Raw genomic sequence first — 16,943 nt, 5'->3', positions numbered from 1 at the left:
TAGGTGGTGTTACTATTTTTTATTTTAGCCATTTTGATAGATGTGTAGTAATATCTTATTGTAGTTTTAATTTTCATTTCCCTAATGGCTAATGATATTGAACATCTTTTCATGTGCTTATTTTTCTTCTGTATATCCTCTTTGGTGAAATGTCTGTTCATGTCTTTAGCCCGTTTTCTAAATGTGTCGTGTTTTCTTACTGTTAAATTTTGAAAGTTCTTTATATAGTCTAGATACCAGTCCTCTGGCAGATATGTAGTTTGCAAGTATATTTTGCTAGTCTGTAATTTGCCTTTTTATTTCTTAAAGGGTCTTTTGTAGAGCAAAGCTTTTAATTTTTATGATGTTTAGTATGTCAGCTTTTCCTTTTATGGATTGTGGTTTTGAATTCTTCACTTCGTCCTATGTTCTGAAATTTTTCTCCTATTTTTTCTAAAAGTTTAATGGCCTCATGTTTTACATCTTAGTCTTTGATCTATCCTGAGTTAATTTTTGTATAAGGCATGAAACTATATCAAGGTTTATTTTTTTGCATACGGATGTCTTATTGCTCTAGCACCATTTGTTGAAAGGCTGTCCTTCCTCCTTTGACTTAACATCAGGAAGAATGATTCGTCTCGCTTTATTCTTCTTTTTCAAAATTGTTTTTAGCTATTCTAGATCCTTTACTTTTCCATATAAACTTTAGAATGAGCTTGTCTTTGTCTACATAAAAACTTTCCTGAGATTTTGATAGCAATTGCATTAAACCTGTAGATCTATTGGGCGGAAAATCAACATTTCTACAATGTTGAGTCTTCCAATCTATGAATGTGATAAATCTCCCCATTTATTTAGGTTGTCTGATTTTTTCATCAGCATTTTGTAATTTTCAGCAAAGAGACCCTGGGCATGTTTTGTTAGACTTACATCTAAGTATTTCATTTTGCGGATGTACTGTTGTAAATGGTATTGTGTTTTTAATTTTGGTTTCCACAAAGTTGTCATTATCTCAGAGCATTTTGTGCAGAACTGTGGTTGGAGAAGTCTGAGGTTTTTGTGTTATTCATAGCAAAAGAGAGGAGCAGTTGGAGTGTGAAGCCTGAGTCGCAGGCATCTGAAAACCTGGAATGGAAACAATGTGGGCACAGACAGACTTGGATTCAAATTCCAGCTCTGGCACTTACTAGCTTTGTGTCCTTGGGCAAGTCATTTAACTTCTCTGAGCCTGCTTCCTCAAATGTCAAAAAGGGAAAACAATACCTCCTGTGCAGATCTTTTGTAAAGCTTTGAGATAATATATGTAAATGCTGTGTGCCTTTATCTTAATTTTTACTTCTGGCCACAGTGGAATCATGTTGCTCCTGGTTAGGATCCAAGAGTGAGAGGCAAGTGTACCTACTGTTATGAGCAGCAAACATTTCTTGAACCTCTCCATGGTGTTAATTTTCATGGATGTGGAGTCTTGACATAACTTGCCCTCAAAGGTCTTATAATTTTGTTGGTGAAACATGCTATATATATAAAAATTCCAAGACAAGGTATTGCTTGTTAAGTTCCAAATACATGGGGCATCACGTATTTGAGTGCATCAAAGAACTTTCTCTTCCTGGGTTTTGTTTGCCTTTTTGTATTTGTACCCTGTTCATCAGGGTGGCTTCTGGATGTTGTTGATGAGAGAATGGATGGGGGTGGGAGGGGGTATGTACAGATTTAGGGGAAGGGAGCCATGTGGGAATACGTAATTAATTTTATACTTTCCCCAGTAAACCATCGACCCTTTTTATGATGTCATGAGGGATTCCTTAATTTTGCAGCTGCTTCCTGATTACGTCAGAGAGGAGCCTCTCACCCCACAGCCTGGAGCTGCACTCATACAAGAATTGGAAACAAATGAAGTGCTGAATATCTAATGGCTTCCACAGGGAGAGCCAGTTCAGACTTCCCAGGCCTCCTCATGCTAGGTCTTCCTCAAGTATTTCTGACCCCCTGTAGTGTCTTTGTTCTGGAAAGACAGGACTTGGCCCAGAGCCAAGTGGGCGGGAGCCTGGGGACTCCTTGATACATACTTCCCTTCCTCCAGGTGTTCTGCAGTTCCCTTTCTTGGATCTCATTTGGTGGGCGTTATCCATCTTGAGTTCTCAGGATCCTCTGGAACCTGCCTAGAGTAACAGTAAGAGTCCCTGAATGTTCAGCAGTCTTCATCCCTTCCCTTCCTCACCCACCAACATCATCTCCACCTTCTTTAGATTTTCTTTCTGCAGCATTTTTCATAACCATGCACTCCTTTCCATTCTCTCTTCCACCTCTGTTACAGGAAAGAGGTTACACTTATTTGGCATTATAAAGTATATGAAGTGCTCTACATATAATTTCCCTTAATTTAAACAAGTTCATGCTCTCTTAGCTTACCAACTGGTCTCCCTCACTGTTACCTTTTTCCAGCTACCCGTATCTGTTCTAAATGCTTTAACTAGATTAATCTTCATAAAGTACTCACCATTGTTTTGTTCAGAAACGTTGAGTGAGTGCCCCCTCACTGTCAAGTTCATGTTCCCTGTTCTGACATTGCAGGCCCTGTACTTTGTGGTCCCAGTCACACATCAGGCAGAATACAATGCCTATGTGTTCCTACTTATATGCTTCATGTAGTACATGCAGTCCCTCCTGTATCCTCTAGTTCTGTCTTTGTTCATCTCTTGAGCCTAGTTTAGAAATGGTCTCCTCCAGGAAACTTTCTCTGATAAACACTAGCTAAAATGATTTCCTTTCCCTCTGGTAACAGAAAGCATCTTACGTCCATCTTCCTTATAGCATGTAATACATTGTCTTGAATTATAGTTACTTGGATAGGTAGGTATTCTCCGTGTCATTCTCTTTAGATTATCATCTTCTCACAGGTAGGATCCAATTTTCCTTTATATCATCCATAATTGGGCACCCAAATAAATGTTTCTAGAATTAATGGAAGTGGTCACTTTTTTTTTTTTTTATTTTTTATTTTTTTAAAAAAAGATGACCGGTAAGGGGATCTTAACCCTTGATTTGGTGTTGTCAGCACCACGCTCTCCCAAGTGAGCTAACTGGCCATCCCTACATAGGGATCCGAACCCTTGGCCTTGGTGTTATCAGCACCACATTCTCCCAAGTGAGCCACGGGCTGGCCCTTGGGAGAGGTCACTTTGTTAGGAGGTTGGGATTTCCTTTGCCCCCACGTCTCTCCACTTTTCAGAACAGGTCTAGAAGAAGCCAGGGTTTTATAATCCTAGAAAATCCAAAAGGAGCAGTAGGCATGACAGTGAGGGCTCTTAGGGAGGAAATGTTTCCACGTTCCTCTGTCTAGTCTTGGCTGTACCTGTTTAGGGATATGTCATGGCTTGCTTTATGACCAGTCAGCCTGTGTTCTGCCATTGTATATGAATAATTTGCCTAGGTGTATCAGTGCCTGATTCTTCTGACTCATTCATTCTGCTCCTCAGGGAATAAAATGATGCCCCGAGGGCATGGACATCCCTGCTTTCGCTCTGACATTCTCTTGTTGTCTGGTTCCTATACAGTGACTACCTCCTCTGCCTCCTCTTCAGCCAGCAGCTGCCACAGGGAACTCTGTGGCTCAAGCAGCAGCAGTTGAAAGATGCTCTCATTGCCCACTTCCTGTAGACAAGGAAGTTTTGGTGGACTGCTTAGGAGCCGTGCCAGTCCTGTGTCTGACTGGTGACTGATTCATGAGAAAAGCAGCCTTATGTCTGAAAGATAAGAGCCAACAAATCGCCTCCAGGTGGTGGTAGTTTGGAGGTGACCGACCATTTCCTTTCTTTGGGAGGAGATGGTGGGGAGGGAATCAGTAAATAAGTGGTCTTGCCTACATTTTTCTTCAACTATTAGTGAAACAGCCAAGCAGATAGTTGGGTCTCTCTGCTAGAATGGCTAGTGGACCCCAGTGCCCCCTGAATCCCTTCTGCTTCTGTCAGGGTATCAGACTTATGTGTCATCCATCCTGTCTTTTCCCTTCATTATTCTTCTCATCCTCATGCCAGGAAGCTGGCTATGTAACCAAGAGAACTCTGCTAGTTCCACTGCTGCTAGATTTTTCTGTGACCAGTATCCCACCGATACTGGTTTCCTCCAAATCTCTTCCTGACAAAAAGTCAGTACGCTGTCCTGGGAGTTGGTCAGAAGTGATGATTCTAGGGCCAGCCCGTGGCTCACTCGGTAGAGTGAGGTGCTGATAACACCAAGGCCACGGGTTCGGATCCTATATACGGATGGCCGGTTTGCTCACTGGCTGAGCGTGGTGCTGACAACACCAAGCCAAGGGTTGAGATCCCCTTACCGGTCATCTTTTGGGAAAAAAAAAAAAAAAAAAAAAAGAAGTGATGATTCTGAACCACTGTCCCTTGGCTGGGTTTAGAGGGCCCAGGCAGGTGGGCCTGCCTCCCCTCCTCTCCTCTTCCCTCTCCACCCCTCTTGTCTCACGCCCATTTCCTGCAAGAGGATGCTTTGCCATCCTGGAGCCGTCAGGCACAGCTTTGCTTTGGCAGCACCATCGCACACACACTGGTGGGAGAGGGGACATGTTTATCACTTTTCCTGGAGATTATCTGTTTAAGCACTTCTCTGACAGTTACAATAACAAGGGCAGAGTGTTGTGTTTCCCAGCAGAAGGACACTTGCTGTTGAAAGATGTATAGCACTAATTAGAAATACATAACATCCGGCCACATGGCAGCCTTCTCCCGGCCGCTCCATTTCCTGATTTCATGCAACTTTGACGACATTTGGTTTATGTTTTCCATGAATATGTTCTCAAAAAATGAGAAAGTCTCCCTGTTACATAGGAGTGAAAAGAGTATTTCTGTCTGAGCAGGTATTTGGCCACAAGAATACTGGGAGCTGTGGTCAGCTGCTCACATGTGGGAAGGGGCAGAACCAAGTTCAGAACTCAGGTGATTTTCTTGGTAAGAAATATTTCCGTCTGTCTTCCTTAGCCAAATCTGTCCCCCTAAATCCTTGAGCAAGCCTGCTTTTAGAAAGAAGGGGAAAGGCTATTTCACAGTGTTAATGAGTTCCTCACTCATGTCAGGCTCCTGCTACCTGACACAAAGCCAGAGGAACCCAGGCAAATACCAAGGCAAACAATGCCTTTTCCTCCCCCCCCCCCCCCCATTGCTTGTTGGCCTGGCCCAGCCCCACTCTAGGGATATATATGGGCATTTGTCAGATGAGGGCCAGTTTCCTAGGTCTAACCCCAAAGTGGGTGGACTCTGAGAATCTAGACGCTGTTTTCCAACCCACTTATATAACAGTGAATACTCTAAGGAGTGGTATCTTATGACTTCTAGCCCACAGAAGCCTAAGTGAGATGAAAAGCATCCCCTGAAGATACCATGCACTTAATACATTTCTCACTTCAGGCACTGGGTCCAACTTGCTATGGTTACTTCAAAAATAATGAATTTTTTTCACTCTATTGAAAGGTCCTAAGGTTGCCGAGACCATGTTTTCTTTGTGGTTGTGCTCTCCATGATACCTAGCATGGAGTCTAGCATATTACAGATTCTCAGTATGTGCTTGTGGCACCACTGAGCCACAGGCCTTCCAGAAAGTCCTCCAGGTAACTTGGCCAGTCAGAGGGCTGACAAAGACCCAGACATTCTGACCCCCCTAGATAGCTTGTGATATTTCCACCTGCTTGATCAAGGCAGAGCAGCTTACTGGTTTGTCCCTCTGCTCCAGTCAGACCAGACACACATTGCAGGCCGTGCTATCAGGCTTTCCTGGGGGGTGAGGGTGGTAAGATGACATAACCATGACCAAGAGCAGAGCGGTCATGAAGCTGCCTTCTGTCTGCTGCTCTGAGGTAGTTGAGCCCTTCCAGACCTACACCAAAGAAGCTCCAGTTGTTACTACCCTGCCTGGTCCCCGGACCTTATTGCAGGAGGCTTAACACAAGGAGCCAAACTGGACTCCCCAGAGGCCACACATATCATTGTTTTTAAACAGTTCATTCTCCCCCTGGAGCCCTAGCCCCTCACCTTGAACTCTGAGAGACAGTCTAGTTGGAGATTGCCATTTGTTGTAAAAATAGAGATGGGCTTGGTGAAAGTAATTTCTCTCTGTTCCACCTTATTCTTACCCAGGCTAATGAGAGTGTCTTATTGTAGCCTTGTGCTTCTCAAAATGCCAATCTCTTGGAGCTAAGGTATCCTTTTCCATCCCTTCTAGCCTTCTGTGTGCAGGTAACTTCTGCCTAAGATGCCCAGTTGATGAGAGGGCACTAATGTTTACTGGGTACCACCTACCAGGATGGGGCCTCCTCTTGTCCTATCCCAGCTTCCTCTATTCTGGACTTATTCTCTCATTCCAGGCTTTGTTGCTAATTAAAGGCAGGCTGCTCTATAGGGATGGGTGGAGGGGAGAAGTTGGCAACTTTTCTTGGGACGGCATGCCCATCTTCCCCTTCCCTCCTTTCCATCCCCCATCCTCTTGGTTCTCGGATGCTTGTTTTCTGTCTCTGTAACAGTTTTAGGGCCTTAACAGGTGAAGAATGAGTGGCAATCTATTCTAATCACATGGATTGTTATCATTTCCTTACTGCCTGCCACAGTTGAGTTGGAAAATTAGAGGGTGTTATTTGGGACCTTGGGCATCTGGAAGGATTGTAGGAAAGCCACAATAGAAGAATAGCAATACTGCTGCTGTTCATATGTTAGGCCCTTCTGAGTTGCAGCCTACTCCTTCTTACTCCCAGGACTTTCAAAAGTGGTTTGGGGAGCGCTTTATATACTCTGATCATACTTGCTCCCATGGCGAAGAGTATTAGGAATAACTGTGGTTGTGTAACATCTCCTGGAGTAACAACTTCAATTAGGCCACATTGACAAGACTAGTGAGCTGACAAGAGAGGGTTCCCCCTGGCTATTGAGGTTAAAATGCAAGGCAGGGACAGAGATCAAACATATGGCTATTTATCCTTTTAACACTTGGAGATTCTGAGAGTTCTCCTGTATTACAGAGGGAATTAGCAGATTAACTGCTGCCAGAGCGAATGAGCCTGGTTCCTGATTCCATCTCCTGTGGGTGTTGGGTGTCTCCTCCTCTGAGGCTGCGTGTTGGACCGCTGCCTTCTGTTTGTCACCGATTCCTCTCAAGTCCAGATGAGGTGGCTTTCAGGGAGGGCTACTGACAAAGAATAGATACAGGAAGGGATTTGGGAGTATGTTATGTAGCTCCCACTAACAAGGTGGCTACTTTCAGAGATCTCCAACAGGAAGAAGTCAGCCAGGCTGAAAAAGTGAAGGAAAGAGGGTGCTGGTATTAGGAGCCCTATTAATTTTTTAGCCCTAAGGGAAAGAATTAGTGAAAATAAAAGCTAACATTGATTAAGTGCTTATTATGCACCAAGCCCTGTTCTATACAAAATTAACTCATTCAGTGAAAATAGGTTATTTGTGATGTATGTTCTCTTAGGAGGAGGAACCAAAGGTTGTGATTCAAGAAGATAATTTTTAAATTTCTATTTTTCTGATCTTTATGATTGTGTTCCTGCTAGCTACACAGTAGAGAGACTGATAATCAAACCTGAGGTCTTGTTACTATGCCTTTACATTGTAATTAGCCAACTAAAAGCAGAGATTCTGCAGCTGTGACTCAAACTGCCGTCCTTGAGGTAACTGGTCCTGGGGAAGTGATGGGATGCAGAATTTACACAGGTGATCCTTTCAATGTCATCGAGTACTTATCTACATGCCACACACTGTGCTAAGTGCTTCCCACACAGTATCTTCTCCCGCCTCACTACCACCCTCTGACAGAGGGAGTATCCCCACCTCCAGTCTTAGAGGACAAAAAGGAAGGTCAGTAAGGAGGCCAAGGAAGCGCACCTCCTCAGATGGGGAGGAGTAGCCCTTGGCCCAGGTATGTACTGATGGAGTGTCATTTGCCTCTCCTCAGATTGCTTCTCGGAGGAGTGTCGCTCTTTGATCCAGGAGCAAGCTGCAGCCCTGGGCTTGGCCATGTTTGCTCTGCTGGTGCGGCGCTGCACCTCCTTACTTAAGGAGTCTGCCAAAGGTAAGCAGGAGGGGCCCCCTAACTGGTGGGCCTTCCAGCCGCTTGGCCCTTCCAGACAAGCCTCAGAATGCCATGCTGCATTCTCAGTGTCTTCTCCCTCTACTTTCCATTCTTCCTTTTCCCAACATGCCCTTCTTCCTTTTGCCCATCTACCTAGTCCCATCTCCTTTTGCGGTCTGATTACCTCTAAGGCCCTCTTTCCTCCCTGCAGAACTATTCCCTCTCTTTTCTCCTTGTCCTAATTGTCCTAATAAAGTTCACTATAACCAAAAAAAAAGTTTTTTTCTGCTCTAGGATTCAATCCAGGATGACACCTTGCTTTTAGATGTTATGTCTCTTTAGACTCCTTCAATCTGGAATGTTTCTCAGTCTTTCTTTGTCCTTCATGACCTTGACATTTTTGAAGAGTACAAGCCATTTATTTTGTAGAATGTCCCACAATTTGGGTTTCTCTTTTCTTTCCTCATGATTAAATTCAGGTTATGCAGTTTTGGCAGGAACTCTGGTGCCATCTCAGTACTGTGCTGAAGGAAAGCTGAATGGGTGGGCTAGAGGCCAGAGTAGAGACTGCAGCCAGGCACAGGTGAAGAAGCAGCCATCTCCAGGGGGCAAACCCAGTACACTGGTTCTCTCTTTGTCCTGCTTTTCAGAATCCTGTTAGGTGCTGGCACTTGTCCTTGCTTCTGGGCCCAGCTTTCCTGTGGACTTGGTCTCCCTTCCCTAAGAGTTGGCTGCTATCCCAGCGCCCCAAGCCTCACTTGGGGGCCACAGCCCAGTTCTCACCCTTTTCCTCTGCAGCTCAGCAGTCCTCTCCTGAGGAACAGGACGACCAAGATGACATCAAGGTGTCTTCCTTCGTCCCGGACCTAAAGGAACTGCTCCCTAGTGTGAAGGTCTGGTCAGACTGGATGCTCGGGTACCCAGATACCTGGAATCCTCCACCCACATCCCTGGATCTGCCCTCGCAGTGAGTCACCTGCCCATTCCTTCGGCACTGCTGGCCTTGGCCCACCTGTGTTCCCACAGCTCCCCGCCTCGTCCTGTTTTGGGCTTCCTCCCTCCCACAGCCCTCTTGTTTCTGTGTTCCCTCTTCATTTGTACTTTGGTTTTTCCTCTCTTGAGGAACACCTTTCTTGTCCTCTGATGCTTTAGGCTATTTTTGCCTGTTCTCCAGTCCTCTTCCTCCTCCTCCTCCTCCTCTCCCCCTCTGTGTTCTCCCCTCTGCAGCTTGCCCTCTCTGTTCTGCTCTTCGTCCTTGCTCTTGCCCTGTCATTCTCACTCCATGTTGTTCAGACTGACCATCTCTGCGGCTGCCTTTAGAGTCTGCTGTGTGTCCATGTGTGCATGAAAGACTTTGTCTCTGTCTCTTCTCTCCCTGGTAGTTTTTCTCCATGTGTCTTTCAGACTGTCTCACTGCTGCTTGTGCTGTCTTCCTCTCTGCCTCTTTGCCTCCTTTCACGGCACAGTAGTGTGTAGGGAGGGTGAGTGCATGCACACCTCTCCTCCATTCCATCATTCCTTGTCTCCTCACCATACCTCCGCGTCTGGCCCCAGTCTCTGTGTGCCAGTGTGGGGTCTCTCAGAGCATTTGTTGGGGTGGGGTGTGTTGGTCTGGGAGTATATGCATCTGCCTGGGTGTGTCTATGTAGATGTTTGTGTGTTTTCTTTCTCTTAAAAAATTGTGGTAAAATATATAAAACAAAATTTGCCATCCTAATCATTTTTAAGTTTACAGTTCAGTGGCATAAATTACACAATGTTGTGCAACCATGTATAGCTGTTTTTTTATCTGTATCTTTGTCTGTATCTGGGTTATATCTGACTCTGTGACTGTCTGGGTCCATTTGTGTATGTGTTTTTGTGAATCCGTGTGTGTCTTAATGTTTCTGTGTCTTAGTGTGAAGATCTGTTTGTGTCTGCCTCTGGGGGTTTGTCTATGTACGTGTCTTTCAGTGTGCCTGTCCATGCTTGTCTGTATGTGTGTCCATGTGTGTTCATCTGTGGCCACATGTGTTATGCATATGTGTTCATGTGATAAGTTCATATCTGTGTCTGTGTCCGTTGTATCTGTGTCTCTGTGTATCCTTGGGTATGTGTGTCTCTATGCTAGGTTCACATACTCCCATGGGGGTCTGTTTCAATGTGTGTTGTGTTTCCATGTCTCTGTCTATATCTATGTCTGTCTGTGTGTGATTCTGGGTTCATGTCAGTCTATCTGCTTTGGTCTCATCCATGTCTATGATTGTGTCCTGTGAGAGTGTGTTTGTACATGTTTCTGAATGTCTGTGTCCACGTGCATGTTTCTCTGTAACTATGCCTGTGTATGTCAGTTTGCTTGTGTCTGCCTGCCTGCCTCTGTTGTCTTCCTCTGGGGGTGTGTGTGTGTGGGGGGGGGGGTGTTGGTGTTGGGGTGTGTGTGGGGGGGGGGGTGTCGGGGTCAGCAAACTATAGCCCACAAGCTAAGAATGGTTTACATTTTTTAATGGTTGAAAAAAAATCAAAAGAATACTATTTCATGACTCATGAAAATTATATGAAAGTCAGATTTCAGTGTCCATAAAGTTGCACTGGAACACAGCCACGCTTATTTGTTTACACTCTGTCTATGGCTGTTTTCACACTCCACCAGCAGAGTCAAGTAATTGCCACAGAAACTGTATGGCTCACAAAGCCTAGAATATTTACTATCGAGCCCATTACAGGAAAAGCTTGCTGACCTGATCTCTATCCACGTTCTCCTGTGTCCCATTCTTCTGTGTGTTAGTGTCACTGTCTGTGTGTGTCCATGTTTGCACAATAGTGTCTTCATGTATATGCATGTAGGCTCTATCTCTGTTCACTTCTGTTGACTGTCCCTCGCTCTCCTTCCTGTTCCCTTTCTCCCCCTTTCTTCTTATCTCTACCTCTTTCTCCACGTCTCTGCCTTTCTCTCTCTTCACCCTGCCACTTTTCCTTTCCCTCTCCCTGTCCCAGCCTCTCCCTCCCCATTCCCATTCTCCACAGGTGGTCTCTGGCAGGTGTTGGATACTTAAATCTCCTTCAGGCTCTGTGTTGTGTGTATATGTGTGTTTCAGAACAAGCATTCATACCCAGTACCTCACCATTCACCTCCAATGCTCTTCTCTGGTGGAGGGGAGAATACTGGAGGATAGGCCTTGGCTGTTGCTGAGGGCACTTCTGGGGAATGGGGTGGGGGGCTTCTCTGGGTAGAGGGCCAGCCATGTGAGGCAGACACACACAGACCTTCACACAGGGGTGACCCACAAAAGGAAGGCTACAACAGTGATTTCTGGCCAGCAGTTATTGATCTTTCTATGTGGACTGTGTAGTCTCACTTCCCCCACTTTGCTTCCAATTTTTTCCTTGTTCCTCACTTCAAGATGCTCTCCTGGACTGTTAATCCCACTCTCTCTATGCCTTCCCCAGCTCTAGTTCTGTAACTATGTGAATGATGCTCACAGCATCAGACGCTTCTCTGCATCCTTCCTGTGAACCCTCCTAGGTTTCTAAAATGCACTCCAGGCTCAGGCCTGACGAGCCAGGTTAGAGCCCTGAGCTCGGCAGCTGGGGTCACACAAAAGAACTGATAGACCTGCTAGCGAGGGGACAGCTGTTTCCCAGCAGTGATCCCCAAAGAGTTAACATGTACAGCCTCAAGCTTTTCAGGCTGTTAGTCTATAATGCAGTTTGCAATTTTGGAAAGAAAATGCCAAGAAAGAACTCAGCTCTCCATGTATCTAAGCTACTGCTTCTGGGCGTGCAGAGGGGTCACTTAATGTTCCTTCCTTCCTCTCGTGGTTGGGGAGTGTGGGCTTTCTTTGGGTCACTTCACCTCACAACCACAGGTCTCTGAGATATGATCCACCCAGCCCCTGTTCACTAGTGTCCTGGGCTATCAGGTCTGTTAACTCTCTTCTGCAGTATGTCTCCATTCCTCCTCCCTTTCTTGCTCCCTTTGGCTTTTGTTTGGCTGAGGAAATGGAAAGCTCACACAGGAAGTGCTGGGCCTCATTTGCTTGAGGTGCTGAGTCTGTTTTCTCTTTGGATGCTGCAGCAAATGGCCCGTTGCCGGCTCTGCGAGCTGCTGCCCATCTTTGGGCAAGGGCTCAATCTGCAGCCGGGCACGTGGTCCAAGCTGCAGCCATCTCCAGCTGGGCTTCACATCCTGGGCTACAGAGAAGCAGAGGGGGTTGGGACACTTGAATCATATTCGCTTAGTCTTTTCAGACTTTTCTTCACAGGAAGAACAAATTGACCAAATAATACATTGAATCTAATTGCCCAGTAAGTAAGTGCCTGTAGCTGTGGATACCACATATTCTCTTGTGAAACCAGTCTGGGCCAGAGAAGCTGGTGTGATAGAGAATAAAGTCACCTTCTGCAGTGTCTCTCTCTGCAATCAGAATCAGGAGCTTATTGTCTCTGGAATACAATTTTAAGCATAAAGGAGAGGTTTTGTTATCCTGGGACCTGGCCTAAAGGCATGGTTAATTAAGGACTGGTGCTACTACTGTTCAGCAGAGCAACCTGGCCTGACTACCACTGAGGGTAGTCCCACTTCATAGCCTTCAGGTCCGAGCATGGGAAAAGTGGAGTAAGAATTTTGCCTCCCTCCTTTCAAGTTTCTCATATAGTTCCCTAATACTCACTGAGTAAATACCATGGTTGAGAGATTGGCAAGCTATGGTGGTTCTGTGGGTTTCAAACTTGAATCTTATGCCCACTGATCATTCATTCTGTGGAGCCTGCTCTTTTAATTCAGGCCTTAGGGAATTAACACACCCTACATGGTTCTGTAGATGTCAGGGCTGTAACCTCCCTGACATTTGTAAGGTCTTTGTTGCTGATCTTCATTTTGGAAGGTTTAGGAATACTCTCAAGGGAGTAGGAAGGAAATGGCTTCCACTTAACACCTCTCCTTTACATGCTTTCATTGGTCTTTGCATTTGTTCTTTGCAAAGACAAATTCCCCTGATCCTAAGATAAGGTGACTAGGTAGCCTATATTTCCATTTGCTTTTCCTCCAGAAGCCCCACTCCCAGATGCTCCCTCTGACATGTTGGATCCTTATTTCATCTCACTTCCTTCATTCTTTCCCTGTCTTTCATCTGTTACCCTCATTCCTTGTACAGTTAGTGCATCATTGCACAGCATCCTCCACTTTCCTAGGGGAATTCCAAAACTCATCGTTAGTCTCCTTGGCTCTCTCCTCTTTGCCCATGTTCTTCTTTCTGGTGAAATCTGCTTTTCCTGGGCAATAGCAAGGCACATATGGAACACCTAGGATGATGATGGCAGAAAACATCATTGGTACTGGAGAGTGATAAGGGCAGGATCACAGGGCTATTGTGCTTTCCCCCACAGTGGCGCTTGGTAGGTCTGTGTGCTGGAGTCAGCATGTAAGGAGCTTGTACCTGTTTGTACCCATTTGTACCTGTTAGGAGTTGTAATAGGATGGCTTCATATCCCAGGAGACTTTTGGTACAGAGGATTATAGCAGGGTCTGGAAAGTGGCCTTGGGCCATTGTAAAAGAGTGTGGAGTATTTACAACAGACCGCAGTGTTTGGAGGGGCCATCTACCAGCAGTTTCTGCTCCCTTCCACACGAGGCCTCTTGCGAGAAGGGAGAGGCAGCTGCTCCCCACTTGACCAAGTGAGCATGAAGAAAGTTGTGAATGTCAGGTGAAAGGAGCAGAGAACAGGCCTCCATGAGCCTGAGCATAGTGACCTCTTGCATCCTAGGACCTTTGGCAAGGCTAGGGCAGTGGGACAACCTAACTCATTTCACAGTCTCTGTTGAAGCCAAATCTTCTCTCATCTTGATCTCTAGTTCTCAGTAAGTGAAAGAGTCAGGGGACTTTGAGAACATCCAAACCTAGCCCAGCTGTGGCAGTTGGTTTATTGCTTTCAGCTGGTACTTGAACCCAGGTCCTGGTCTTGGAGGCTTTCCCAGGTTTAATCCCCAGAGCTTTCTCTGCAGCTGTATGACACTGCACTGACCCCGAATGAGGATAGGAAAATAGAATCAGTGCCAAGCCAGAGTCTCTTTTTCATTTGGAGTCTGGCTGTCTGCCCATGACCAGGGTTACATAATGGGAAACATAGCTGGGGCTCTGGAGAGCCCGCGTTTCACCAGGCTGCCCAGACCTTCGCATTCTGATGCTATATATCTTCCTAATTGTAGTTTGGATGCATTTATCACACTGTTGGATTGGAGTTACTGTTAAAAAAAAAAAAAAAAAAAAAAAAAACTCTAGAAATTCCTGGACTTGCTGCCTTTTCCATGCCTTGTCTTATATATAGTATACAGAGCATGCTGGAAAAGCTTCATAGGGAGCCCTCTGAGGTTCTATCACATAGGCAGAAATAGGAATATGTAGAGAGTATGCAGTAGGCTGATCTCCTCAGGGAGCCTACATGTGTTGACCCTGTAGACGAGATAGAAATTCTTGAGTTAAAAATCAGCTAGTTCACTCACCATCATAGAGTAGCTCTGAAATAAGAAGTAATCCCAAGTCTAATCAGCACCCCTTCAAGGACGCTTAATACGTCTTCCCAAAAGGGCATTTTAAGAGGTCACTAAGTAATAGTCCATCAGCACTTCCCTGAAGGAAGTGGTGGTGACTGTGGGAAGCCCCTTTGCTACCCTGGCTCCCCACCCAGTCTCCCTGGCTCCGGGTTGGGGCGTCAGCACTACAGCCTGGCACCAGGGGGTTCCTCTTCCTCCGAGTGCTGAGTGTGGGCCACACGTGATCTCTCCCACGGCAGGAGCCTCTATCCCCTCCCTACTCCTCCCACAGGACTCCTTGTGAAAGGAAGGGGTGTTGGCCTAAGGCTCCAGTCTGACCCCAGCAGGGTACAGCAACTGACCCTAGGGAGACTACTTTCCAGCTCTAGGCCGAGGTTATTTGGGTCCAGTGTGTGCTAAACTGAGAAGACGTGTTGGAGTGGTTACAGCTAAAAGTTTAGAGAGGCAGGAACCGTGAGAATCCGCACCAGGGAGGCTGCTGAGGGCTCCAATCGTGCAGTGGAGATGTCGCGATCCCCTAGGGGCTGCTCTTTCCCAAACAGACAGTGCTGATGGGTTTAACACACCATAGTGATGTGACAGGGGCTATTCATATGACTGTAGCTTGGGAGAACTGAAATCAAATAAGGCATTGACCTAGATAGCATGGTGGTGGGGGGGACCACGATAGAAGTGCTCTAGTACTTGAGAAATCCTAGGATGATGTTACTGTGATCTGTTGTTGTCCATAGAGCTCCAGCTGCACTGCTTAGAACATGGAGAAGTTTATGTTCTTGCAGTAATGTAGGATGACTGAGCTTCAGAATTTGATTTCCCCTACTGGGCAGAATACGTTTAGAGTTGGGTACCCTCCCAGAGGCCCAAGTTGACTTGTTTGTATAAACTGGAAAAGTAGAAGGGATCATCTTCAACTGAGTCTTGTATGCTTTAGTGTTCACCCAATAAACTTCTCTTATTTTGGGAGGCTGGTATCTTGCAGCCCATGTTTAAACTCTTAGAATAGTGATCTCTGACACCGTTGTCTTTTTTTGTATCATGGTGGCATCTAGAAGACATGCTGTTTGTAGATCCTATATCTCAAGAGAGGAAGATGCATAGATTTCTCCCCATCTCCATCCTATCCCGTGGCCTATTGAAGTACCTAGCAGTGAGGTACCAGAAGCAGACCCTCAGCCCATTGCAAACAGGGTTGGCATGACATTTTGGTTTCCCAAGGGACTTGCTAAGCCATCTTAGTCCCAGATATTCTTTTTACTCTACCATGCTTGTTGGATTCCTGTTTATTTCTGCTGTTAGCTGGTCACCTCCTGCAGTTTCCTCCAGTTGGGTGAGAAGTCCTCCAGGGCAACAGTGATCTTATGTTGGCCACTGGAACCCTATGTGGAGAGTTGTGGACCTAGGATATGATGGCCTATACGGAAACAAGTTCTGAAAGGCAGATATTGCATATCTTAAGAGTGTTTCTCCTATTACGGCCTCTTGTCTTTTCCCTTTGCATCTGTAGCCCATGGATTTTCTCTTTTTCAGCTTCCTTGTGCCTACTTTCTGTGCCATCTTGGCTGTAGTTCCAGATCTCCTCACCCCAGGGACCAAAAGACCCAACTCATTTCCCATCTGTATTACTTCCCTGATCTTCCATAGCTCTGAAACACAATGCAGGGCTTCTTCTCACTCAACTCTTTCCGGGTTTGTTCTGCAGCTGTGGAGTTTGAATGTTAGTGTTTAAACAAGCTGGTATTACACAGGAAATGGCCACCTCCACAGGCCCCTGCAGGCTTGTAACATGGGGTCATTGTACTTGATATTAATCACCAGTCAGCCTATTCCCCCAGTAAAAATATGAAGGGGTATGTGAGTGCTTAGTCCTCCGCTGACTTGCCAGAAAGATGGACTAAGCCCTGGTCAGGCCCTAGCACCCCTACTCTTTCTAAACTGTCTCCCTCCCTCAGTTTCTGCCCCAGGTGAAGCTTTCAGAAAAGTCCTACCTGACCCCTTCCATATAAAGCTGGCAGATCTGCCTTCCTTTCTGAGTTTTAGGCAAGGAGGTAGATTGTTGTCATATAATATGCCTCACATATCTCACACCTTAAACTTTCAGAACATGTTGTAGTTGGGTAACATCTCCTATGAGAAAACTCCAAAATTTTAGAAACACATAAAAACCACTGGCCCACCTGAGAGCAGGGCTCCTTCTCAGTTCCCTAGACTAAAGCTGCTTTTCTAATGCTATTTACAGAATGAACTCCAGCCTGAAGGGTTAATCTAATTCCCCAAGTCAATATCCCCCAAACAAGCAGCTAAGAGTGTGTGTTGGTTCATTTCTGTGAAATGTGTTTCCCCAGTCACCTGGGCTGGCCTGGGCTGC

The 16,943-nt window shown here is 45.8% G+C and overlaps 1 protein-coding gene across 2 annotated transcripts in view; it reads left to right on the top strand.

The window, feature by feature from the left end:
- Positions 1–16,943, top strand: part of SMG6 (SMG6 nonsense mediated mRNA decay factor) — a 217,320-nt gene that overhangs the window by 88,887 nt on the left and 111,490 nt on the right. For both annotated transcript variants that reach the window (XM_063111281.1, XM_063111282.1), the window contains exons 11-12: positions 7,933–8,049; positions 8,848–9,016. In XM_063111281.1, the coding sequence (XP_062967351.1) occupies positions 7,933–8,049; positions 8,848–9,016 (286 nt within the window). The remainder of the gene's footprint in view (positions 1–7,932; positions 8,050–8,847; positions 9,017–16,943) is intronic.

Source organism: Cynocephalus volans, chromosome 10 (genome assembly GCF_027409185.1).
Source record: "Cynocephalus volans isolate mCynVol1 chromosome 10, mCynVol1.pri, whole genome shotgun sequence".
Lineage (NCBI taxonomy): Eukaryota > Metazoa > Chordata > Mammalia > Dermoptera > Cynocephalidae > Cynocephalus > Cynocephalus volans.
The sequence above is the reverse complement of the archived record's forward strand: the minus strand, read 5'-3'. Positions and strand labels throughout refer to the sequence as shown.